The sequence below is a fragment of the Amphimedon queenslandica genome, unplaced genomic scaffold (genome assembly GCF_000090795.2).
Source record: "Amphimedon queenslandica unplaced genomic scaffold, v1.1 AMPQUscaffold_13512, whole genome shotgun sequence".
NCBI lineage: Eukaryota > Metazoa > Porifera > Demospongiae > Haplosclerida > Niphatidae > Amphimedon > Amphimedon queenslandica.
Window position 1 is genome coordinate 248,460 of NW_003546252.1, and position 27,344 is coordinate 275,803.

A 27,344-nucleotide genomic window follows, 5' to 3' on the forward strand; every position below is an offset into this window, starting at 1 on the left:
GAAAAGAAGTCATTGTCACTCCCAGACCTTACTGTTCACCTGATCCATCTGGCCCCAACTATGAGCAGTATTGTCGTCAGTCTCTAATGAAGTGCAAGCCATTCAGAGATATCAATGAACTCAAGTCTGGCTATGATACCTTCACTGAAGCATATGTTGGATTTTTACAGTCTGGAAATGTTCGAAGATCACTGGAGCAAGATATATTCAGACTGCAACAACACCAGTCATCATCAGATGCTGTTGAAGATGAAGAGGTATGAACTTTAATTTTTCTATTATTGTTATTATTATTATTATTATTACAATTATTAAAGAAAATGTGAATTTTTATTTCATCATATTTATTTAATACATTTTTATGGGAAACATCTCAAGAGGAACAGCAGCAGAATCAACAACAAAGACCTCAAGAGGAATGGATGTTGATCTGCCAAAGAACCAGTCAACTTGAGCCAAGCAACACTACTGAGGAGGAGCATGATTGGGCAGAAGCAGCAAGATCATACCCTGATATTGATAATGCTCCCCATTTCATTGCTCAAGGAAGACAGAATACCAGATACACTCCATTTACTACCTCTGCTACTCCTAACAACCTTCAGGGAAGATAGTTGGAAGTGTACACCACTGTCAGGCAGCACTTTGAGAGTACCAGTCAAGAACCACTCCACATCATCATCAATGGTACTGCTGGTACTGGTAAATCATACCTTATCAACTGCTTGAGGTTGTTGTTAGGTGGTAGTGTCAGAGTAGCAGCACCAACAGGAGTGGCATCTTTTATCATTGAAGGAAGGACACTCCATAGTCTCCTGCATCTTCCAGTGAGAGGTGACTTTAAGGAAATGGAAGGAAGCAATCTCCAAAAGATGCAAGATGAATTGTCATCTACCAAATACCTTATCATTGATGAGATGTCAATGGTGGGGAGGAAGATTTTTGGTATGATTGCTAGGAGATTAAGGCAAGCATTTCCTAGCAAGTCACAAGTTCTGTTTGGTGGTTGCTCTGTTTTTTTATTTGGAGACTTTGGCCAGCTGCCACCAGTAATGGACCTTCCTTTATACACTTCTGTCACACGTTCAGATCTATCAGACCAGGGGTACAGAGCATACAGTCAGTTTGAGACAGCATTCACTCTGACCCAAGTAATGAGGCAATCTGGACAAAACACTGATTAGATCAAATTTCGTGACATCTTACAACGTCTGAGAAATGGAGACACAACAATGGAAGATTGGAACCACCTCATGGAACAAACACCAACTAGAGTACATGATCAGTCTTCATTTGTTAATGCTCTTTGACTGTTCCCTACTGTTGAAGCTGTTGTTAATCACAATGTTGCTATGTTACGTGAGTGTGGTCATCCTATTGCTACCATCAAGGCAGTACACACTGGAGCCAATGCAGCCAAAACTCCACCTGATGATGCTGGTGGCTTGGAACCAGTTGTGATGCTAGCAAGAACAGCAAGAGTGATGCTAACTAGCAACTTGTGGGTTGAAGTGGGATTAGTTAATGGAGCAATGGGAACAGTTGAAGCTATCTGCTACAAGGAAACCATGCCTCCTCATCTACCAGTGGCTGTCATGGTACGGTTTGATCATTACACTGGACCAACTGTGCATGATGGAACAGTACCAATCACTCCAATACGTCATAATTGGTCTTCTTCAGGTGGTCAGTGTTCACGCCTTCAACTACCACTCAAGCTAGCATGGGCAGTGACAATCCACAAGTCCCAGGGGCTCACTCTCGACAAAGTGGTCATTGATGTAGGAAAGAAAGAGTTCTCTTGTGGATTAACATTTGTTGCCTGCTCAAGAGTGAGAAAGTTGAAGGATATACTGTTCATGCCACTATTTCCTCTCCCAAGACTCAAGAGCATTGCTAATAATAAACGTCTTCAGGAAAGGAAAGAAGAAGATCAACGTCTGCTTAGTCTTCAGGAAACAACAGCTGAACCAACTATTGAAGACACATCTCACATGGAGTGGATATGACACCTCCAGTATCAGCTAATGCCACCTTCTTAATAAGATTAGTCTGCATGCACAATCATTGTTTTATTTAATGTACATTTAACAATTTTTTAACCTCTCTCTCTTTCTACCTTAATCTACTTTTAAAAAATTCACACTGATTCCTTCATACATGTAACATGCACTCTCTCTTTCCTCTTTCTACCTTAATCTACTTGTAATTCACACTAATTCCTTCATACATGTAACATGCACTCTTTCCTCCTATACTTTAATCTACTTGTAAATTCACCCTCTATCCTTACTGATTCTTTCTTACATAATCATAAATCTACTTCTTTCTTTATATTACTTGAATACATTACTCATTCTTAATTGTCACTTTAGATTATTCCTCATCAGGAAATTGTTCACAAGAGAGTGAGGAAATTACTGCTGGTACTAGATGTAGAAGTCTTAACAGGGTGCTCAGTGCTACTAGTAAGTTAGCTGTAACAGTTACTTGCTTGTAGTGCTGTTCATGCCAGTAGTTTTATGTAAACTGAGAGTAATGCAGATGTAATCTACATAGTCTACTGCAATGGCTGACTACTGAGGTCATATGTGTTCATGTATACACATGCAGTTTTCAGTGCTGGCAGTAGAGCTATAGTTGCCCTTAAAACTAAGTTCCGTCAGTTGGGAGCTATAGTTGCTGTAATGCTGTTCAGCATTACAGTGCTAGTTGCCCTGTGGATTTGCAGGGACTAGGAGACATACTCTAGTACCAGCATAGTCAATTGCCTTTTATTAGAGGTACCCATCATTTTTAACCAAATTTATATTTTTATACAATCTGTAGGAGGGTGGTAGGTGTTGGGGGGCCAGCATGTGGTGTCACCGATTAGCGATGGTGACGGCTATTACACTTTCATCAATGAAAGTGTACAAGTACACCACAAAAAATTACATTATTGAGTTTGTGAACTGTATTAATCAAAGCTTACATTTGTTATTCAACTTAGTATATTCAAATTTCATTATTTGTCTTTGTGAACTTTATTAATCAAATCATGATTTCAACTTAGTATAATTGGGGCGAGCATGAGCGAGCCCCACTCAGGCGAAGTCTCCCCCCCCCTCCCTCCCTCCCTCTGTATGTATGTACGTACGTCTCCAGTCACGCCTATTCTGGTCACACCCATGTGTGCACTGCTCTCTATTTAAAATCAATGATCTAATGCGGTAACATTCTGATGAAATATTTTCATTGGTGTGGGTGTGGTTGCAATGAAACAAAATGGCGACTATCAAGAAACCAGCTCGAGCAAATCTTACTGAAGCTTACTTGCAGCAAATAAGACTGATCTGTTGTCCAGGCACTTCTCCAGCAAAAAGAAGTTAAGAAAGCAGATATAAATCTATAGCAGTACTGTGCTTAGCTATACAGTTAAATTATGTTTAAATTGCAGGTGGGGTTCTTTGCTAATAATAAAGGTAGGAGAGCAAGCTATAAAATTGTCTTCCAATGGGCCATGCATGCAAGTCAGTGTATGCTCGTGCTCGCCACTCAATGTCCTACATTCGTCTAGTTATATTATAATAGCTAATACTGATGCTGCACAGTGGGTGTTGCTGCTGTTGTATACTGATCCTGATACTGATGCATTGGTGGTAGTCGACCATTCTTTCTTTTTAATTCGTCACGAACCCTTTCCCTCTCTTCTTCTTCTAGATGCACCTTCCACTTTATCTCTTCTGCTTCTTCTTTTCTTTTTTCTCTTTTTTTTTCCTTGTCCTCATACAGCCGTAATCTCTTTCCTAATTCCCTCTTTTGATTCTTGACTTGTGTGTACTCGTGGACAAATCTTTTTTCTTTCTCCTGAAGCTTCTTCTCCAGTTCTTCTTTTTCTTACCTCACATTGCTCAGCTTCTCCTCCAAATCACATATCTCTTCCACTTTTTTTCTCATCCTCTCATGAAAATCCTTCTTGTCGTTGTAATACCAATCGGCTGGTACATAACCCTCCTTGCAAAAAGCATCCTTGCAACAACCAGCCTCCTTAGAACCAGAACCCTCCATGGCAATCTCGAGTTCTTTTTTACACAGTTACCAATTTGTGAGTTACCAGTTTATACCACTTTCAGTTTGTCAGTTACCACTCTGCTCGACTGCTCGTCAAAAGATTAGTACATAAACTATTTTTAGATATTCTTAATTATATTAGGGTATCTATTGATACTATAAATAAAAAAAGTTCATATGCGCATGCGTGCTACATGATCAAGGCCACGGCGTACTCATTCATTCACTGGTCATCACTGTTAGGGAGTTAGTCTACATTATCTTCTTCCATCCTTCTTTATACTCCCTTGTCTATTGCCCTTACTTGCTCACCTCTGATGGAAAAGAAAAGGTATACTCCTGTCAAGAGAGCGCTATCATATGACGTGCACGAGTTAGAAATTAGTGACAATGTCACCATAAACGGCAAAGTTATTGAGCTATTAGAAGTCAAAAACAAGGACAAATGTAAATATTTCAGTGGTAAATTGTCAGATGGCATTAACTCTGCTAGATTTGTGTCGTTTGAACTAAATTTAAGACCATCAATTGAGAAGCTCCACCATGACAAATCTCCCATTGCTCTAAGTGGATGTCGTGTCCAGCAAAGTAAATTTGACTCATCATTGGAGATAATGACAAGCAAGCACTCTACAGTGGAACAGTCTCATAAAAATTTAAAATTGATGATGAAGATATAAAGACCAACCCTGTTATCACAATTGACGAACTACAAACTACCAGTGTTAATCAACATGTCTCAGTGATTGGAAAAATCATACGAATAGAAGCACCTGTGGAAGTAAATACTAAGGCTGGTAAGAAGCTACAGAAGCAAGATTGTTTCATACGAGATAGTGATTCAACATGTAGAATTGTTCTCTGGGAGAGTAATGTTGGTATACTGGAGAAGAATAAAAGTTATAAATTGGTCAAGTTTCTCGTTTGGCCATATGATGGTGTGAAATACTTATCTTTGTGTGATAGTTCTACTTTTGAAGCTATTTCAGGTATTGAGGAAATAAGCGATGATGATGATACACAGTATTTTGAAGAACCTCAGCCAGCAGTGTCAGTTGTATGTGGAGAGATAATTGCAGTGCTAAGCACTACTGACTATGTAAGCTGTGTGAGCTGCACAGGAACTGTACACAGCATCAATGGTATCTTAGGCCAATTTACACATTGCAATGCTACCATCAAACTGAAGAGTTGTAACAGTAGCAAGTCAGCTAGAATAGTAGTAGCAAGTGGCACTAAGAAATGGCACCACACTGCATACAATGAAGAGTTAGAGGTGATTATAAAAGATGAACAAGGTGAATCTCTGGAAGAAAAGCTATTAAATATTGATACAATAACAATTCATTACAACACTAAAAACAATGTAATTAAACAAGTTGAAAAGCATCAGTAACTTTGAATGTATTATGCATTGTCAAAATGTCATGCATCACATCATTATCATTTGAAAAATATTCAATAATAATAATAATAATAATAGAAATATGTCCTGCGATGCTCAGGCTCGTCCCCTCAATGTTCTGCATTTGTCTAGTTATTATTATTCTTTATGCACAATGCACAAGGAATGAGGTAGGAAGTTTCTGCTACAGGTAGCTTAATAACAGTAATTATGTTCACTTTGCATCTAGATTTTACAGATTGTCTAGTGAAGAAGTGTGTGCATCCTAGAGCATACAAATGGGTGGAATGTGAAGTGTGCTCTAGATGGTTTCATCAAATGTGTTGGTTTTACAAAAAAATATTGCTAATAGAAAGTTTCTGAACAATAATTTCATTTAAACTTGTACATTCTCATGTGCTAGGCTATTATAAAACGATTGATTTAAATATAAATGGGCGTGGTCCGATTATAGATGACAGTGCTTCATCAACTTTCTTATATTTTTTTGTCTATTGAAAATGCAAAGCAGCAGTTCTTCTGATAATTTAAGTAGCCGCATCAAGCAACTATTAGAACATCACAAAAAGTGGAAAGTTTATGGAGCATATAATTTTGACGACCTTTGTCCAATGAAAAATCTTATTGCCCATAATTACGTACTTTTGGATGACATTTTGTTTTTATTTTTTCTTAAGAACAAAAGAAACATGTACGAAGTAAGGTCCATGTTTTAAATAGTCAATGACTTGAGTTTATCACTGTATTGCACAATAGCACAAAAAGTATGTACAAACAGAAAAAAATATTTTTGGTATCCAAAAATGGGTGTTGGCCGATTATTAATTGCCTACTCTTCTTGTTTCTTCACAAAATGCAACAGTTATTAATTCCAGTTGATCCAGTTATAGTGATGTTGTCAGGAATGTCATTTAAAAGCTAACAATGATGAGGATTTATGGATCGGATTCGACTCATACAGTAACAGGTATCAGTATACATGTTGGGGATTAGCCAGGATACCAGCTAATGATTACTGGTCATGTCCTGAATGTGAATGCCATATATCCTGAAATAAATGCTGGGTGCCAATAAAAGCGAGGTTAGGAAAAAGGAAAGCATAAATACACAAATCTAGCCTTACAAGAGCATGGATGCCTTGTATCTAGATACCTCCTTAAGCTTCCTGAAATTACTTGCATGAGGTCCCGGGTCCAAATCCCACTGTTGGCTCAAGTTTTAATTTACTGTATACTGGTTTATTTGTGTAGTGAAATATTTTCGCAAATTTTGCGATTTCTTGCTCAGTCGCATAATTTTTTCACCACAAAATTCTGCATTCCAATGCCACGTGGTGCAGTCTGCAAGCTATTAAAGAAATCTTAGAATTGCAAGATTTGTGAAAATTTGCTACCGCAAAAATAAACCAGTTAGTATACAGTATTTTTAAAAATTTTTCTGAGGTCCAAATGTCATTTCAAGAAATAGGCATTCTGGCTTTTATTTCACGAAATACGGTAATAATTGTTATTGATATTACATAACTATTAGCAGAAATGCCAAAAAGAAAAGATTTTGACCATGTATAAAAAATATTTTATAGCTTTTAAGTTTGCAGGATTTACTGAACAAAGCATCAACTGAAGGGGCACAGGGACTCCTTTAACTACAAATATTTTATTATTCTTTTGAATTTGTAGATCCCTGTAATTCTGAAAAATTACCATTTTTTGTATTACCTTATGACGGAATTGCCCCGTCCTTCATTATGTTTAAGAGCATTATTTTAATATTTCATTTGCTCTAATATCTATGATTTTATCTACACTGGCCTTTTTTGGAGTAGAATTTGGTGTGTCATGAGGAATGCTATTTTGTAAAACCTCATAAAAATCTTGCCATTAAAGTAAGTATAATACAATATCAATTAGCAAAAATTCCGAGGGCACTTGAAGTCTGAAGCTTCATTTGAACCACCATAATTTTGAATAAAAGTCATCAGAAACACTTTAAATCACATTAAGGAAACTCCATTGAGCATAAAAAATTACTCTGAACCACCAACAATGAAGCGCCCATAACAAAAGCAAAACTATTAGAGTAATTAGAGATTATAAGCAGACATGGGCCAAACAGTTAAGCACTTCTGCTTATGAGCACTTTCAGCACTTTTTGTAAGTACTTGAAGGTGCTAGCAAGTATTATCATATTGCAATGACTTGTACTTAAGCTCTTTTTAATGTAAACACTTCAAAGCACTTTTAAAGCACATTATAAGCACTAATGCTTGTTTCTTTTATCAGTTAATACAAAGCATAACATACATACGTTTGAGACCTGCTTTCAGTTTAACCTTTAAAGATGGCCACAACCACTACAAAGCTACCAAATTTTATTACTTTTATCTACTTGAGGATTTGAGTGGTACTTTCAGAGCCTAAGTGCCATAAACATTACCTTAACTTATAGATGCAGTGCTTTACTTGTGCTTTAAGCACTTTCAACAGTGCTTTACGTACTTCTTGAAGCACATTCTTTATTATAGCATTAGTGCTTGTGCTTAACAAGTGCTTTAAGATGTGCTTGAAGCACATTGCTAAATTGAAGTATTTGAGCCTGGCTTATGCTTAAGCAATGATGTCCTTCAAGCATTTTAAGTGCTTGTCCATGTTTGATTGTAAGTACAGTTAGCCAGACTATACACAGTGACAAATAAACAGTATGCTAAAATTCAACTGTCGATGCTGTTAGGAAAGCACAAGTCATAACCCAAGCATTACAATAGTGGAAAGAGAAGAATTCAAGGAATCAAATGTTCTTATTAGCCTGGCAGTGCAGCTACCACAGTGGCCTTGTCAAACTACATTTAGTGTCTAGGATACATTGAATAGGCGAACATATGTCTTAAACAATCACTTTTTACTGTTTCTTAATAATAACAATGGCATATCATGACAGCTTGATTATTGTGAGAGTTAAACCTCTAAAAAAATTGATAATATCACACAGTGCTCATCAGACATCAACATCACAATATATGGAGTCAGACATTAAAACAGCATTACTATCACAACCTAAATTAGACCATTCAGTTTCATCTTTCACGTGAATAATTTGTGAAGTTTTATAAAATGGGCAACAGCAAAGATGTACATGTAAACCTGCAAGCACATCATTTTCATTGCTGTACTTGTGCAGACAGATTGCTCCATTTTAACTCATGCCCAATGCAGTAAATTAGGTTTTGTCAAATGGGAATGACGTGACACTTTTGACAAAAATTCTTATTAAAAAATTTTTCCTTTTAAAAATTTGCCACTGTAATAGTGATAATAAACAAATACTATCAATCAGGAAATTTATGGGGTAAAAATGTTTTAACATCGTGCCGTGATTTAATTTTTACTAAATAAAACTGTGTCATGTAATACTAAATGACGTATGTATTTACACATGCGAGTTGTGACCAAATTTTTGTCAAATTCTACTACAGTAACACCAGAAGTGCAGGAAATCGTATGGTTTCCCTCATGCTATAATAGATACCCATACCATTTTACTTATTTCTTTTACATAGATACTTGAACAGTGCTGTAACTAGCACCATTAAGAGAGAAGCTGCTTGTTATAAAGAAACACGTTTGGTTTTCATGTAAGCAAAGATATGCCACTGTGAAAATTATTTGTTTAATAAGAATTGTTTGACTTCAATTTTTGTGCAAATCATTCACAGAATACCTGGAACCTCTAAAGTCCTTTCATAGACTTAGGAAGGTGTAGTCTACATGTCCTGCTAGTTTCAATCTCAATGGAGCAGATATAGCTATAAAAAAGTGCTGTAAACTTGGCCATAATTAGGCGACTAAAATCCTTGATTTACAAGAGCTGTTCTCCTTATTTTGCCATACACAGATAGAACCAACTCTCCTTTTTACTATTACGAACAATGAGCTTCATTTGTGCTTCTGTTTAGGAGGTACACTTCTACTTGCATAGCCACCATTTACACTTTTTAGCCAAAAACCCAAATTTTAGTGCAAATCATTCACAGGGGTGCTGGGCTTTTGCCAAAGGGTCTGATACTGTACGTACCTTTGCTTAATACATTGTGAATCTCATCAGTTGCTGGGTTTTATTATATTCAGGTAAATTTCCCCTCAAAGTTGCTATATCTTTCAAAAATTGCCTAATTATCAGCTTATCAGCTGCACATGGTTCAAATTTTGAAAGATATTAATTATATCCATAAGCCATTGGCAATAAATATTTTATCAGTGATGTATCAGGAAGTGAAGCCATAAAGGATCCATTCACAATTGTGTAGCACCTTCATGTAGACTGTACATAGGATTATATAGAGCAAATAATAAGGTAGAGGCCCTATGGTTACACGTACATGCATGTATAATACATGCACATGTTTAATGCAGGAGGAAGACAAATTTATTTTGTTATTTGGCTAACCATTCTAAAATTAAATTTGAAATTAGAAGTGACAAAAGTCACTTTAAGCCAAGCTTTAAGGCAAACTTTAAGGTAACTTTAAGGTAAATTTAAGGTAACTTTAAGGCAAAGGTACATTAACTAAAGGCCAATTTACACTGCAAAATTAACGTAAGGTAAGGCCATACGTTAAGACAGGAAGTATGTATAAACCAATGGCCAAACGTAAGAGTAGAGATAAGTTCAACTCTTACATGTACGTTACGTAAATGGTTACCATTGGTTTATACAGCACTTCCTGTCTAACGTATGGCCTTACCTTACGTTAATTTTGCAGTGTAAATCGGCTTTAACTTAACAACTTTAAGGTCAGAAATTAATAAATAACTCACTTTATCTCTTCCCTTTTCTTTCAATCGTTCTAAAGACCTCTCTAATCCTTCATCTAGTAAATCCTTCAATCTAACAGTATCTCCAGATCGTGTTTTTAATTTTTTTCTGCAATAATTATTCTGAGATAGCAACAATATGTGATTACTATCTACTTGTCTTCTCCAAGGACAACACCAAAACCGACATGGTCAATGCGAACACCATCAGCAACATAGCCTGCCATACAACCTCCTTCAAATACAGTCTCAAAATGAAGACCCTAGTTTTAAATAAATTATTAGTGCATTCACAAACTGAATAGTCAAGAACATTTGATATAGGCGTTGGGTAGATAGTCTAGATACTAACTACAATTCAAACAGCAAATAACCATTTGAAAATAAACCGCAATGAAACGGCACAATGCACATACATCACAAATGCAAAAAATATTATTGCATGTACAGTACAGTATAATTAGTACTCACCTGTCCAGCATCTACAACATATATTAACCAATCTCCCTTTTCTTCTTCAATACGATGTCTTAGAGCGGCCATATCACTTGTATCATAAGTATGTGCACCATCTGATTTAGCAAGCATCAGTGGAACTAATTTACCAGGAATATGCATCACTGTAGCTCCATCTTCAATTACAGCCAGTCCTAAAATACAATAAAACAAAATGCCAAATCCTAGAATGCTTAATAAAATTTAATTCTAGGGTACTAGTGAATGTAATTGGGTCCAAACCTTTAAATTTTTATTTTAAAAATTTAGAATTTAATAATAAATAAACACTTCATAGGAGGTGTTTATTTGTTTGAAATATACATGAACATAATTATGAGAAGCAGTCAATTAGTGGTATTTTTGCATGGCTTCTTGTATCATTATACGATGTATATCATTATATTCTTATATCAAAATTAATACCTTTGCCTCTAAGATCTTTAACTATTCCAGGCATCATTGGCTCATAAAAGGATTCACCCCTCTCCTGATTTTTCACACCAAGACGATCATATATCAATAAGAATTCTAAACAAATTAGGTGCAACAATCAATCATTACTAAAAATAATACATGTTTGCGCATTTTAAGCACTTAAGATATTTCGTATAAAAGAAGCTGGTTAGCTTTTAAAACAATGCATATGTACATGAATGTAAAATGACTAGCAGAAACCACAGGTCTGCTATCTAGTACATTATGCATAGATGGATAAAGACTTATGTTCTGAGTATACATGTACAATACACAACAAATTTTACCTTTACGTGACACATCACAAATAAGCTTCCAAGCTTGATGTACTTCTGGATCATTTCCTTGAAGTTTCACTACACAGTTATATGCCCTTTTTTTAAAATTTTCATCATTATCAAATCTTTTCTTTGACTCGCGATAAAATTTCTGCAGGTCTCCAATAGGAGGAGACACTGTAGAGTAGTCTGGAAACTGATCTTGCAAGTGGGCAATGAGCATGCCAAACTGAGTACCCCAATCACCAACATGATTCAGTCTACAAATAAAATTTGTACATACAACAGATGTAATCACAAAAATGTAGACAATCTTAAGCCATAGCCTTCATACCTTAACACATCATGGCCAAAGAATTCCAATAAGCGACATATTGTCTCTCCAATAATTGTTGATCTGAGATGACCAACGTGCATTTCTTTAGCAACATTTGGAGATGAAAAATCAACAATTACTCTCAATTTTCTTTCAACAGGTGGAGGGCGAACACCTTTTACAAGAATGTCTGACACTAGCTCCGAAATGTAAGATCTTTTAACATAAACATTAATAAAGCCAGGACCAGCCACTTCACACTATAATAATAAAATTGATTAGAATTATAATTTAACTCATATGCAATACATGCAAATGTGAATGATAGACTGATCTTCATTACCACTATCAATTAATCAAATGTAGATACAGTCACACGCATCTTAAAAGTCAGTTTAAGCACATTAAAAAGCTTGGCACATTATAGATATACATGCACATCAAAGCAGCTTATATTCCACAAAAACCTCTTTCTCATTCAAGTATAGCTCTTACAACCATTAATACATTACCTTTTCAATAACAAATGGAGTTGAAGGAAGATTATTAAGAATTTTCTGTGCAACATCACGAGGAGAAAGAACTTCACCTGATTGCTTCAAAGTCTAAAGTAAAATCAAAATGAAAAACATACAGCCATCATAGTGCACACATAAAGAATTTAGTAGATAACGTATACCGTATAACGCTTTATTTTGGCGATTTAGCTGTAAAATTGTAATTGACGGTTTTTAAATTGGCAATTTTTGTATACACGTGCATTACTGAGCATGCGCATTAATGATTGGCAGTTTTAATATTGGCGATTCTGTTTGCAAACCGCCAATCGCCAAAATAAAACTCCGCCAAATTAAAGCATTATACGGTAATTATCTCAATTTAAGGCTTAATTATTAATGACTAGTAATAGCATACTAAAAATTTAGAAACAAAATTAATATAACATAGCTTACATTAGCAAGTGGCATTGCAGCCACACACTTATAATCTCCAAATCTTTCAGCTCCAGACGCCTGTATAATAGCTCTGGTAGTATTAAATGAAGGATAGCATTTACATAATGCAGTCCGGAAAATAGCAGTTATCACACTTCTAACATTAGTCATGTGCAGGGCTCTTTTAGTATTTTCGTCTGCTATACTCTAAAGTAAAAAGGAATTTATGAAACTAGCATATGTAAGTATGGCTAATAAAATTATTGAGCAATTATATCCAGGATAATGAAAATTTTGTGGCTATGACCAGCGTTATTTAATGCAAAAATGATGTAAAAATTACAATGGCTACAAACTGCAAAATTGCAGTTGTCAATAATTATTGTCAAATTCCCCTTTTTTGATTTTGTATTGAATAAATTTTAAAAAGTAAATATCAAAAACGGTAACTATAAAAAAAGAGAGTAGTCTCTAAAGATGGTCAGGAGGAGTACTTAGGTAAAACCAGGCCTACAATACCCAATTATTTTGTCAAGTGACACAAGTCCATAAACTCCCAAGTGCAACTATATCAGTATTGACAGTTAAGAGTCATGGCCAGCAAGACTAGCTGATCAAAATGAGGACAGATCCTTGTTATTTTATTCCAGCTCTTGTTTTAGGATGGAGTCATGGTATAATTATAAAGGCATTAGGGGTCACGGTAAAGGAATGTAAGCACCGTATCGCTATTCTTAAGAGCATAACAAATTTTGTAAAATTTGCAAATTTTTAAGATTCGCGAAATTAAATTTCTTGAAAAGCAATCTAATACAGTATAGGATGGCAGAATAGTGGAAATCGTATCCTTAAAAGAACAGCTATATGCTAATTAATTTTTTGTGTTAGGATTTTAACAAAGCATTAAGGGTTCCACCCCTAGCCATGCTACCAACTTTTAGGTGACTGCCGGTCTGCCCATACAAATGACGTTGAATATGACGTTGATCTGGGCTGCAAGCAATATGCATGAATGTGACTACTAATCTAGTAGCCTACTACACCTCAGACATGATGGCAGCCAGGAGAGAGGATAAGAGTGAGGAAGATAACCCTACTGTTCCCACAAATAACCCATTAAACCCAGACTCACTGAAATGAGCACAGAGAAGGAAAACACATCCCCCAGTACAACTGATCGCCGGCGCAGTAAGCGGAAAAGGTAGTTATATGACTACATAACATATGATATTGCATTTATTTAGATCAATCAGCGGCTGGCCCAAGTGGCAGTGCTGCAGAGCCAGAGCCACACTGGTTAGTCTATATTATTTAATAGATAGTGTTTAGACTAATATAATACTTACATGCAGACTTAATCCTCTTCCACTAAATGCTTTGAATGCAATGAAACTCAGAAATAGTTTAAATGAAAAATTCTAAAGAAGGCAATGAACTATATTTTTATTTTTTTTCTTGATTATTTTTATTAATTTTTCTTATTTTCTTTTTTTTGCTATTGTTTGTTTTATTGTCATATTTTAATTTTTTGAATTTTTTGTTATTTTTGGGAATATTTTGGTTTTGTTCATTCTTTGCTTTGTTTTTTATCCTTTATTTCTTAACTATTTCTATTACTTCCCTTGATTTTATTTACATACTTTGTCTAATCTTTATATTTTTTAATGTTTAATTTTTTAATTTTTTTTTGCTAATAACTACAAAGAAATAAGTGGACACAGTGTCAAAGCAATACTACTGCTTACTCAATTGCTTCATTCTTACTAGTTGAAAGATTATCATTATTAAAACAAAAAAATATACAATAATTAAACAACTACAGTAGAACCTCCAAAAAACGGGCCTCTAAAAATCAACCAAACTTCATACAACGATCACAATAAGTGGAACGGACCAATTTTGCTCGACTTACTTCTGAAAAGCAGCACCTCTCTATAACAAGCAACGGCCAATGTTACAGCCACCATCAAGCACACTTCCATGTTTATTTGCCTCTTAAAACAGCCAGGAGGTGTGGTCATACAATGACAAGTTATAATTTATCATGACATACATGTAGTAAATTTAATATTTATTAATTTAACTTAAGAGTCTAGTAGTAATGGAATTACAAATGGCCTGCAGCTACTAATGATTGCACAAGTTCATCCATCTTTTTAATGTATGCTGGAGGACCATACAAACGATAAGTACAAGGATTTCCAGCCCATATCCAGCTCCTCTGTTGACTCTTTCGCCTGTCACTTCAACAAACGCTTTCCAGGTATCCCTAGATAAAAAAAGGAAGACTCTGGGAGCAAGGTTTCTAGGGAAATGCTCGACAACACGATCCTCCTGATACACAGCCACAGCATTTAGGTCAAACACATTGCCTATTTCCCTTTTTACCAATAAAGTTTCTCCAATGGTAGCACTCCATCAGTCTTTATAAACACAATATCCCCAAATATAAGAATTAATCTCCAACACTCTTTGTTCTGTCATTATCAGACTAATGAGTCATGCGCAAGCACACCCTAGACACAATATAGTGAGGAAACATTGAACAGCTGATAGGCAATAACCAACATGGCTTCCAAGGCTCCAAAGAATTTCTTGACTTTAAAAAGAGGAAAGTTGATGTTATCAAAGGAAAGGAAAAAATCCTTCCATAACTCACAGAGCATTAGATGAGATGTTTGGTTGTGGGCAAACACAAACAGTTCAGATCTTGAAGAAGAAAGAGACTATAATGGCACTGTACTAATCCAATGCTTCTGGAAGTAGAATTCACTCAACTAAAGTATCCCATACATCTGAGTAAACAGAGATCAATGAGGCACTATATAAATGATACACTATGGCTTGTTCAAAAAATATCTACCCAGGCGAACCAGAGCTTACTGAAAAGGCCAAGGTAATTACTGAGAAGCTGGAAAGCCAGATTTCAAAAGAACAAATGGTTGGTTGGGGAAATGGAAGGCAAGGTACAACATCAAACAAGCTACACTAAGTGGGGAATCTGGAGATGTTCAACTGAGTATGGTTGATTCATGGAAGGAGAGGTTACCAGAACTAGTTGAGAGATTTGAAAAGGGAGATATCTGGAACATGGATATGAGATAGGCATGTCTTGGAGGGCTTTGCCAGATAAAGGATTTGGAGAAAGGGGTAAGCCATGTAGGGAAAGGAAGAAAAGTAAAATTCGAATAACTGTAGCATTTTTGTGACTGCTGTGGCAAGAAAGAGAAGCCTATCGTCATCAATAAGTCCGAAACAAGTAGATGCCTTAAAGGGTTTGATAAGAGTATGTTACCTGTTACATACTTCAGTCAAAAAAAGGCATGGATGATAAGTAAAATTATGGATAAAATTCTTTCTAAGCTGAATGAATACCTGCCTCTCATGTAAAATTGCCCTATCTTTTTGCTGCTTGATAATGCCAAATGTCATCCTGATCACTTGAGATACAAGTACAGCAACATTAAGATCTGGTTTTTACCAGCCAACACCACTTCTAAGCTGCAGCCACTTGACATTGGGATTACTCACAACTTCAAGGTTCACTGTCATCACTTACTTTTACAATATCTTATCAAAAATTGATGAGTGCAAAACTGCTACAGAGGTTGCTAATTCTATAAACATTCTTATAAGCTTGACACATTCAAGGCGATGGATATTGATTGTGTCAGTCCTCATATTCTAAAGAACTGTGCTGTAGCTTTGCACATTCCAATTTACCATCTCTTTGCACAGATATTACTATATGGAAAACTTCTCTGGGAACGGAAGAGCCACTTAATTACACCTGTTTTAAAATCTGGTGATAGATCATCTGTCAAAAATTATAGGCCTATTTCCTTGCTCTGCTCCTTGTCCAAGGTCCTCTAACGTTTAGTCTTTGACCAAATGATTCTCTTCCTGTCTCCAAGCATTTCTATATCTCAATTTGGCTTTCTCAAGGGGAAGTCTACCAAAGAGCAGCTGCTGTTAATGGTCAATCTCATCTCAAATAACTTGGGCAACAGACATTGCTTACTTCGATTTACAAAAAGCCTTTGATACAGTTCCCCATGAGCTGCGCTTCAATTTCTTGGGACATCAGGCTTATTGTACACTTGGCTGAGTGACTACCTGTTCAACAGAACCCAGGTTGACTCTGTCAATGGCTCCTCAAGGGAGTAGTATCCAGAGAGCACTCTTGTTTCTACTCTTTTTTAACGACCTCCCTGCCTCTGTGAAACACTCTTTCTCTGCTTTTTGCAGACGACACCAAGTGTGCTCTTTCATGCAATCCCACATTTATCAGCAACCATGACCTTCGGAAAGACCTAGACATGCTTGAATAGTGGTGCTGTGACATTGGCATGTCCTTCAACAAGATGAAAAGTGTCATTCTCAAAGTCTCGAACAAATCATATCGTCTCCCTCCTATACCATCAACATGCAGTGTCCCACTCCTGGCCATCAGTACTCATAAAGATCTTGGAGTCTTTTTCACTTTTGACTTTCCTGCTCAAACCACATTTTCTCCATTCTTAAAAATGCTTACAAAACTCTAGGTTTAATTACAAGATCATTCAGTACCTCTGTTGACAGTCATACTACAAGAGACTTATACTTATACCTTTTTTGTTCACAACACTTATACTGCTCACTTATCTGGAGGCCCTACCTTATCAAAGACATAAAACAGTTAAAGCAAATTCAGAGGAGAGCCACCAAATATATCCTTAACGATAATGTCTCGGACTACAAATCCCACCTTATCTCTCTGAACATTCTGCCTCTAATGATGGTGTTAGAACTGAACGATTTATCGTTCTTTGTCAAGAATATGGGTAAACCCTCTCCATCATTTCACATTTTGAATTATATTAGATTCTCAAATTCCTCAACAAGATTCTCTTCTCAATCTAAACTACTCTACACTTGTCCTTCTTGTAGTAAAACCCAACGTTTATACTTCAACAGGCTCCCCAGGCTCTGGAATCGTCTCCCTCGCATTGATTCTAACCTCTCTGCTGCATCAGCTATATCCCGCATCAAGATCTACTTTTGGCACCAGTTTCTCCTAAATTTTGACTCGTCTGATGCATGCAGCTACAATTTGGTTTGTCCCTGCAACACATCCTAAAGCCAATCAAATTCAGTTTACTGCCATTATTATTACTATTATTATTACCACTGTTTTAACTCTGATTGCATTTAATTTCTTCTTAGCTACTTATGTGTTTCTTTTTCTTTCCTCTCCTTTTCTTTTTCTTTCTGGCTGGCCATGCTTCCTTGTTCAGGCCTTCAGTGTTTCTTCTGTCTAGCTCTCTTCCCTCCTCTTATCTCTCATTCTCAATGTCACTGTAAAGTTTTAAATAAATAAATAAAGAAATGGATGAATTACAAAGGCATGGGAACGGTTAAAGAAAACACAATTTGCAAGTGCTTTTAAAAAGCTGGTATTCTTGGTTCTGAGATGGAGGTTAAATTGCATCTTGTGGCCTACCTTGTGATTCCTTTCAAGACCTAGACTTAAATGATGATGAAAACACCGAGGATCTTCAAGTAAATTTCCTGCTTCTAACTCAACTTGCAGTGTGCAAGAATACACACGCACAAATGGTGAAGATTTGCCGACTTGTCAAGAAATGGATGATAATAAATGGGAAGACACATTCATGTCTAAACTGGTGAGTGATGAAGAAATGGAACAGGAGCATGACTCTGAAGATGTAGTCTCACTAGCCAAACCATTCCCCAGCCTACAGTCATTTGGGTGGATGGCGGGGAAGGGTCTGGTACATTGTATGATGTAGTTTTGTTCTGACAGCACCCACGTGGGTAGTGATGTCATGAAAATGTCACATGTAAAAGACCGCGCCCAACACACGTGTTTCCATGTGTGTAATGCAGCAACAACATCTATCCCACTTAAACAAACCCAATTGAGTTAGAAATTGCATTCTGGAGGCTGGAAGGGGAAGAAAGAAAGAATTGGAATATTAGTATTCCTTTGCCAAACTTACACAGTCAAAGGTCAGCTAGAAAGCAGTAAAGTCTTAATGCTGGAGTGCATCAACAATGTATATTACGCTAATCTATTATTTCCAAAGGTCAATGATTGTTCATTGCTTTATAGTGCTTCAAGTGATGTGATACTTGTAGCAAGAAGTGTGTAAATACAGTCAATGACTCAATGTATCACAAATTTGCCATATAGTTCTGTTTTCTTTACGTTTTATTTATTTAAAATGTTTCATAATAATTATATAATACAATAAAAACAGTAAAAAGAGAAGGAGGAAGGGAGAAGTGCAGTTTAACAACAAAAATACTATTGATATGAAACAGCAATAAAATTTAAGCAAGCTGGATGTTTTATGGCATCCAGACCAACTTGTAATATATTACCTAGATACAAGGCCACTGAGAGGGGGGACAAAAGGGGCAAATGCCCTGGGCCCCACAATTTTAAGGGCCCCAAGAAATTTTTTAAGAACTTAATTAAACAAAATTATTACAGAAAATGGACCCTTCTGGCCTTTTGCCTAGCAAAAAAATTATGATATCATCAAAATCAATTTTCCTAGCTAGTTGAAATTCAATAGACTAAGTGCATGTTATCATGCGTGCAGGTAAAAATTAATTAATTTTGACCACACCCACAATAAAAACTGCAAAATTTTTCAGCGTGCTACACACACCACAATTTCCTCCACAGGCCCCTCTAAAGCCCTCAGCGGCACTGCCTAGATAGACTTCACTAAGATGGTCCTTCAGAATCAAAGAGATGCCATTTTGATAATCAATTTTTCATGTGACTTGTGGTGGCGTGTCAAGGATAACCGAATCTGATTGGTCACGGCAGGTTTCTGCCGCAAGAACAAAACTAGGTGACTCAATGTACCAGACCCTTCCCAGCCGTCCACCCAAATGACTGTAGGCGGGAAGGGTCTGGCTTCCGAGACTACTGAAGATAATGATCAAGATGCTAATGACTTGCTACCACCAAGTAATCATTCATCAATCAGGACGTACAAGGATGCAATTCATGCTTTGGAAGACGTTCAACTTTTCCTCAAAGAAAAGGGTACTATTTCAATGCAATACAATGGACCAGCTGTTGATGCCCTTGTTTCATTGCGCACATCTTCCTTACAGCAACTGACATTGCATGACTATTTCACTTAATTTGCCAATGATAAGCCTAATGGATATTCACTTAATCTATACATTTAGATGTATTATAGTCATTCCAATTCCCTTATTTCAATTATACTTGTGTTAATATAGTCAAATTTACATTAATTCAAGGTTTATATGCATTGACTCCAATTAAAGGCCAACCTCTCTACAAAGGCCATATGATGTAAACCGAGTTTGGCCTTTATTGGGAGGTTCTACTGTACTAAACATTTATACATTATAGTAAAGTTAAAATTTGTGATGTACTAAGTAGAGTATTAGCTATATATCTTGATATAAAATTCCCATCACCAAAGGAAGAATACTATTTCATTATTGTACATCAAAGTCCATTTTACACAGGAACATATTTTACACAAGGACTACATGTTTTTAAAGAGTGAGGTCTAACTTGCATGGAAAGAGATTCAAAACGAGAAGAGACATTCTTTTTTGTGAGCACTTGGAATCTGGAGATGAAGAAAGTTTAGAAAAGGTGAAACAGAAGCTACCAAAGAAAGTAAAGAAGAGACGCAAGGTTTATCGAGATGATGGCTCTGAAGGAGGTTGGGAAGAATATTGGGACTATGTATTCCCTGATGATTCTTCAGCCTCTTCTAACTTGAGACTTCTTCAAATGGCTCGATTGTGGAAACAGAAGGGGCAGTCTGACACTGAATCAGAAGATGAAGATGAGGATGATGATGAGACATGATGCTGAGGATTTAGCTTAAAACAATTCCAATAAGACTCTTTTTTGTGTATAAGCACCTCTCCGACTCAAAAATTTCATAGAATGGTTGACAGTTGTGTAGTTATAAATTAAAGTATCATCAAAACGATCCATTTAAAACATGATCAAGAAATTGGTGTTAATGCCAAAAAGTATGGAGTTCTTCTTAAAGTAAAATAGCTTAGCTTTTTTTCATTGTTTCTAGCAGCGAATTTACTTAAAACACATTACAACTTATCATCATAGTACCTTCAGTGTTGTCTAAACAGATCAATTATATCCATTCAGGGGTGCCATGAAGAATGGGGTTTTTCTTAAAGTAAAATAGCTTGGCTTTTTCTTGTTTCTGGTAGCCATTTTTAATTAAAATGGGTGTCGCCACTTGCAATAACAAGGCGTGGTCATGACCAGACATGGGGTAATAGTAATAGATAATAGTAATAGTAATAGTAAAGATTACATGTTTTAAAGTAATAGTAATAGTAATAGTAATGGAGGAATCAAAAAACCAAGTAATAGTAATTGTAATAGTAGGAGACAGTTAAGTAATAGTAATATAAAAGTAATTGTACATATTGTAATACATTATTGTACAAGTATTCAATGTACATGTACAGGTAAATGTATGTGCATTCAAGTCTGTCTGCTCTGACAAAAGCTTCATCTGCTCCAGTGGAACGATTATTCAGTATGGGAGGGAAATTTTTTAGACCAGAACAATGCAGACTTTCTCATACTGTTTTTGAGAAAGTAAAATGTAATGGTCATTTGCTTTAAAGAGAATTGATTTGAAATTATAATATAATCGTAATATAATTAGATTACATTTAGTCTTGCATATGCAGTAATAGTAATAGTAATAATGAAATTAGTGAAGTAATAGTAATAGTAATATATTACATTTACATCTACTAAACATGTAATTGTAATAGTAATAGAATTTTTTTCTAGTTAATAGTAATAGTAATATATTACTTTCTAATGTAATTGACCCCATGTCTGGTCATGACACATATCCTACTAGTAGGTGCGGTCAGTGGTTATTATGTATGTAAGGGCAGGAGTCGAATACGTTACTTGATCCGCCTGCACAACTTCTGACATAAGCTATGACTGCAGTTACTGTCTCTGCCTACCAACACAATATGATGTGATGACTGAACTGATGAAGAAAATTCCTATTCTAACCATGATAACTTTATCAAGAACTACTGTATTTACTCATGTACATGTACCTATATATAATCTTCAGGATACCGTGGCTAGGGGGCTGAGCCTCTTAATGTTTTACATTTGTCTAGTTAAAGATTATTATTTTTTTTTTAAAGTAATAATAATAATAATAATAATAATAATAATGGTAATTTCCTTTATAAAGGGTCTGCTTTAATTGCCACAGCCAAATTTGCTTTCTTAACAATCATTCAGCTGTATCTCAACTCCTCATATCCTTCAATAACATAATGAGTAATTGCAAAAGTGGCCAATTGATTTGACTGATTAGGTTTATTTTGATTTCAGGAAAGTGTTCGATTATGTCCCTCGCTATATTCTCTTGTACAAATTACAGTCAATGGTTATTATTATCCTATATTTTATTTTACTTTATTATTGACTATAATCCCAGAAAACACACTTTGTGGATACTAAGGGACATTCTTACCAGTTAAGTCAGGCACCCCATGGGCAGAATAGTGGTCTTTTTACTTGTCTTTGTCGATGCTGTGTAAGAGGTTTATTCCTCCAACTTATTTTTGTTTGCTGACTCAAAATACCTCCTCTTTTCATTTTTGTAATTGCAGGAGGATATTGACTCTCAACATCGTTAACTGGTCTAAGAAGTTTCTAAATCCTAAAAAAGGTGCTGCACTTCAATTCTTGCTCTCTGGTTCAGGCTGTCCACTATAGCTCTGAAACAGAATTCACAAGAATCTTGATCTGGTACTTAGAGGTGACCAATCATGGTCTAACTATAATAGTCGTATGTTCAAAGGCATATAAAACTCTCCATATGATAAAAATATCTAACTCCACAGATACCATTGTAGTCATAAAAGGAGGCTTCAGTGAATTCAAAACAACATGTACCTAATAGTTCTCATGTTTAGCATTCTAACCTCAAAGAAAGACTTCATAACCCTAGAGTTCACCAAATACTGTATATTTTAAGTGACTAATCTTTAGATTATAAAAACAACCTAGGTTGATCTAATGCTATCAATGCTATCTAATGCTATCAGTTTTGCCATACCCCTTCTCCACCTAAAGTATATGCCAAGTAACTGAGGGTCAAGAAAGCTGAAACAGATGCTTTGCAGCTAAGAAAAGACAAGAATAGAGTCTCTTGAACATCTCTTGCAGATTTGAGAGCAGCAAATCTTCACAGAATGCCATAGTATTTTTATTCATGAGGTTTTATTGTAAACATGTGACTATATTATTACGCCATAAGTGCAATGGCATCATTGTTGTAAGCAATGCAATAATATGCTGCTCTTTAACCGTGAGAAAGAAGTCCAGAGGGTTCTTTCCTTCCTTTATTTTATCCTCATTTGTCCTCTTCTGTCTTAAACAGTGTTCTTCGGTCATGTGACTGCTTGTCCTACATGTGGTTCAAGCAATCTTATTGGGACATGGATTTCTCATTTTCTCTGCATGTAGCATAGGTATAATTTAACCACAAGTGTCTCCAGATCAATCCACATGTAGGAAGGGGCATGGCGAAACTACACCCCATTGCTTAAGCCCACTTTCTAAAGTGCATTTGGCCATGGCAAACAAATGGCAATTCAGAAACAGGGCAAAATTTTGAGCTTGAGAAGTACAATAAAGCAATAATAATGTCTAAAGACTTTTTAAGAATCACTAGAAGATTGATAAAATCTTTAAAATTCTTAGTACAAAGAAATAAATGCAAAATATGAGTGCATGGTGGTGAAATCAATCTTAGGGTAATTCTTAACTAATACAATTATAGGAAATAAAATCATCCATATTTGAAGTAATTTACAAATGCACCATTCGTTGATCTTTCTATTCCCACATATCAAATAAAAACAATTTAATGGTCATTTTTCAGATCACTTTTATTTTACATTTTAATTTGCAAAATTCATGTTTGCTTCACACAAAGCATCCATAGTGTATTCATTACGCTGTCTTGCACGAGAAATTGAAAAGCTTAAAGGAGATACTTTACTACCAGTGAAAAATATTATGGTCGATCAACGGACGTTTACGGATCAAATTTAACCCTTGACCGCATGCTTGATTAGTTCTCCTGACGAAATGGTCAGTAGAAAAAGATCTTTTGAACAGTCATCTTCAGGCTCATATGATGACAGCAGTAGCAGTTCAGCTGATACTACTTCTAAGAAGGCGAAGAGGCACATTTCTCTTACTACATTCAACAAGTGGAAGTCACACTATGATTCAGATCATCGAACACTGACATGGTTGAACTGTGACTGCCATCGTGGTGAAATAAAACTACTGTGGTACTCTGTGTGCCGAGGTCACAAAAGCTGCATCTGTGGGATGAAAAACATTTAAAAGGCATGGATTACTGGATCTGAAAACCATAGGAGTAGAAATTTGATTGATCATGCCACTTCAGAGCAGCACAAAGCAGCCATGTCTCGCCACAGGGCTGAGCAGGCAAAGAGCCACAACCAACCTATTACAACTATTGCTCCAATAGCTAAGAGCTTGCTAACTCTGGGAGACTCTGAGAAGATTCAACTACAACAGAAGTTTGATGTTTGCTGCACAATGACAAGAAAAGGATTGGCATTTGAGAAGTATAATAGTATTTGTAAGCTAGAAGAAAGACACAATGTTGAGATTGGAGCATCATACCAAACAGCACCTTCTGCTAAGCAGTTCACACACTTCATTGTACAGAGCCAGCATAATGCATTTCTTCAACAACTAGCTGCAAAAAAATTTTATAGTTTTTTGATGGACAGCAGTACAGACTCTGCTCAGTTGAACAAGAATTATAATCCTTCTCTATTCATTCAAGGATGATTTCACTGAGGAGACTAAATCAATTGCAAGGTATTTTACCGTCTCACCTGTGGAAAGTGCTAATGCTAGAGGGCTAATTAAGTGTGTGTCTGATTGTCTTTCACTACTTGGCATAACTGATGTCAGTGAACAACTGCTGACTAATGATGCTACTGAAATCCCTGTGCTACATGTAGCTGGAGGTGGCACTGATGGAGTTAATGTAAATGTGGGTGATTTGAATGGGATAAAAGGTTTGGTTCAATCTAAAAACCCATGGGTTTTGTGATCTTGGTGCTATGCACATCAATTAGAATTAGCGTGCAAAGATGCATTTTTAAGTCCATTGTTTAAAACCATTGAAGAAATGCTGCTTAGACTTATATAAAAAATCACCTAAAAAATCAGAGAGCTAGCAGATGTCGTTAGAGAGTTTATGGAAGTGTTTCAACTACCTAAAGGTGGCAATATTCCTGTTCATGCCCATGGATCAAGGTGGATCACACATAAACAAAATGCATTATTACATGTGATAGATCGATATGGTGCATACATTGCTCATCTAATTACTTTATCAGAAGATAGCACTGTGAAAGCAGACGATAGAGCAATTATAAAGGAATTTTTTTTAATGGATGGATTACAAAGTACTGTATGGTGCAGCTCTGTATGCTGATATCTTGAAACTTGTCTCACTGCTCAGTCTCTCTCTTCAGGGGAATGATTTGGATGTTGCTTTGGGAATCAAAAACATTCTCAAAGCTGCAGTAGCATTAAGAAATCTATGTAAGCAGTCTGTGATGCAGTGGCCAACATGCAGTGAAGCTTTTGAGAGATAAATTGATAGATGATGGCAGTGGAAAGTCTTATCAGGGTGCACAGTTATAAACACTGGCTCTTTCACTGTGCCTCAAGTAGAAGAAAATTGCAGAAAACAGGCTCTAGATGACCTAGCTAAACTGGATGAAAAGATGAGAGAGCAATTGCATTGGTCAGATAATAAATTGTTGCACTCAATATTGGTATTTTTAGAAACTCAAACATGGGTCAAACACACTAAAATCGTGACAGCTGATAATATCTTAGATGATGAAGACTCTGATTCTAGTCTTGAAGAAAAAATGTTGTGCAACATATTGCTACACACTTTAGAAAGCCACTGCTAGGCAAAGGGCTGCCAACATTCTCACTTCCAGATGAGATAGAAGATATTGTTGAGTATGCTCGTACTTATCTCTCTCTCTCTCTCAGATACCATATCGCAAAGTTTGGTACAAATTATGTACATGCTCAGATTTTACAAAGTGGCCTACTGTGATCATACTAATGGAGCTGTGCTTCAGTCTTCCGTTCTCTAATGGCAGGGTAGAACAGATTTTTTCAAGTCTTAAAGTAGCAAAAACAAACAGAAGAGCAAGACTTTCAGCAGAGACATTAAATGATCTGCTAGAAATATATGTTGAAGGTCCTTCATTTTCTGATTTTGATTCAAGTGCTGCAATTGAGCTATGGTGGAAGGACTCAACTACTCCTAGACATCCTAATCAGTCTCAGAGAAAGCAGTACTCGTTATCATCAAAAAGCACAGATGAAATCACAAGTGAAAATGAGCCATTGATAGACTTGGAATTATGGGATGAATGGATGCACTGTTAAATACCGCATAGGGGTTTTATTATGTTGGTATAAAATTTCGCAAATTTGTTCAGATTTGCCATTTGTTGGTATAAATTTTCCCGAATCCTACTTCTGCAGCCATTTTTCCTAGTGTAACATACCTCTTTTGTGGAATTTAATTCCGCGAATTTACTGAAAATGCGAAATTTGCAAAATTTATTTCCAATGAAATATAACCCCTATATGGTACATGTATTATTGGGGCGAGCCTGAGCAAGCCCCACATAAACAAGACAAGTATGTACTGTATGTATGTATGTCTGTCTGTCTGTTTGTACATGTACGTCACCCCTATTTAAGCATTTTATAAAAAATAATTACGGTACCACGTGCAAAAAGTAAAGCAATCAATAATAATTATAGTAAGAAATTCAAGGCTGAAGAGTCTACTCATTCGGTATATATATTCAAGAAACAAGAGAAGCTTAAAACATAAGTAGTTCATAAGAAGATGCTCGTGAAGCTCGTCGATTTTGTCATAACGAGCATGATCGGGAGAGAAAAAGGGGCGAAACTGAGGAGGAGAAAAGAGCAAGGAGGCTCAATAGAAATGCCAGAGATAGGTCTCATTGCTTGTACTGTGGGAGGACTTACCAAATTCAGTTCAAATGAGTAAAAGCTACCGAGTAACTGGTGCTACTGTTCCACCGATACAGGTATCGTATTTCCTTAAATAAAAGCCTGGGCGTCTATTTCCTAAAATGATATTTGGACCTCCAAAAAATATATAAAAAATAAAAAAAACTTAGACCCAGAGTGAGATTCGAACCTGTGACCACATGCTTTTGACTTCTGGAACTTCAGGCATTATCCACTAGACTTCTGAGTCACTCCTAGGCTACTGTTGCATATTTATAGTTAAATTGTATTGCTATCCCGGCGTTTATTCGAATGCGGCTTCTATTTAAGGAAATATGGTATCTGTATCAAATCGGGGCCAATATTCTGTGTATCGGTTGGTACTAGGTATCGGATTGGCATTAATAACAGATAAA

General features: G+C 36.1%; 3 protein-coding genes across 3 annotated transcripts in view; 2 read left to right on the forward strand and 1 right to left on the reverse strand.

Moving 5' to 3' along the window:
* Positions 1–6: 6 nt before the first annotated feature.
* Positions 7–655, forward strand: LOC109588108 (uncharacterized). Its single transcript, XM_020004302.1, has 2 exons — positions 7–257; positions 366–655. The coding sequence occupies exons 1-2, from the start codon at positions 87–89 to the stop codon at positions 612–614; spliced, it is 420 nt and encodes a 139-aa protein (XP_019859861.1). The 5' UTR covers positions 7–86; the 3' UTR covers positions 615–655.
* Positions 618–2,052, forward strand: LOC105316310 (ATP-dependent DNA helicase PIF1-like; the record flags this gene model as incomplete). Its single annotated transcript, XM_020004202.1, has 2 exons — positions 618–1,151; positions 1,311–2,052. Coding segments are annotated over 2 exons (1,233 nt in total), but the record flags the coding sequence as incomplete, so codon positions are not given.
* Positions 2,053–10,290: 8,238 nt separating this feature from the next.
* Positions 10,291–27,344, reverse strand: part of LOC100639053 (arginine--tRNA ligase, cytoplasmic-like) — a 25,262-nt gene continuing 8,208 nt past the window's right edge. Inside the window, exons 3-10 of the mRNA XM_020004381.1 lie at positions 12,789–12,977; positions 12,348–12,440; positions 11,854–12,095; positions 11,529–11,779; positions 11,191–11,295; positions 10,741–10,919; positions 10,426–10,532; positions 10,291–10,380 (exon numbers count right to left, since the gene is read on the reverse strand). Coding sequence (XP_019859940.1) covers positions 10,368–10,380; positions 10,426–10,532; positions 10,741–10,919; positions 11,191–11,295; positions 11,529–11,779; positions 11,854–12,095; positions 12,348–12,440; positions 12,789–12,977 — 1,179 coding nt within the window. The 3' untranslated portion in view covers positions 10,291–10,367. The remainder of the gene's footprint in view (positions 10,381–10,425; positions 10,533–10,740; positions 10,920–11,190; positions 11,296–11,528; positions 11,780–11,853; positions 12,096–12,347; positions 12,441–12,788; positions 12,978–27,344) is intronic.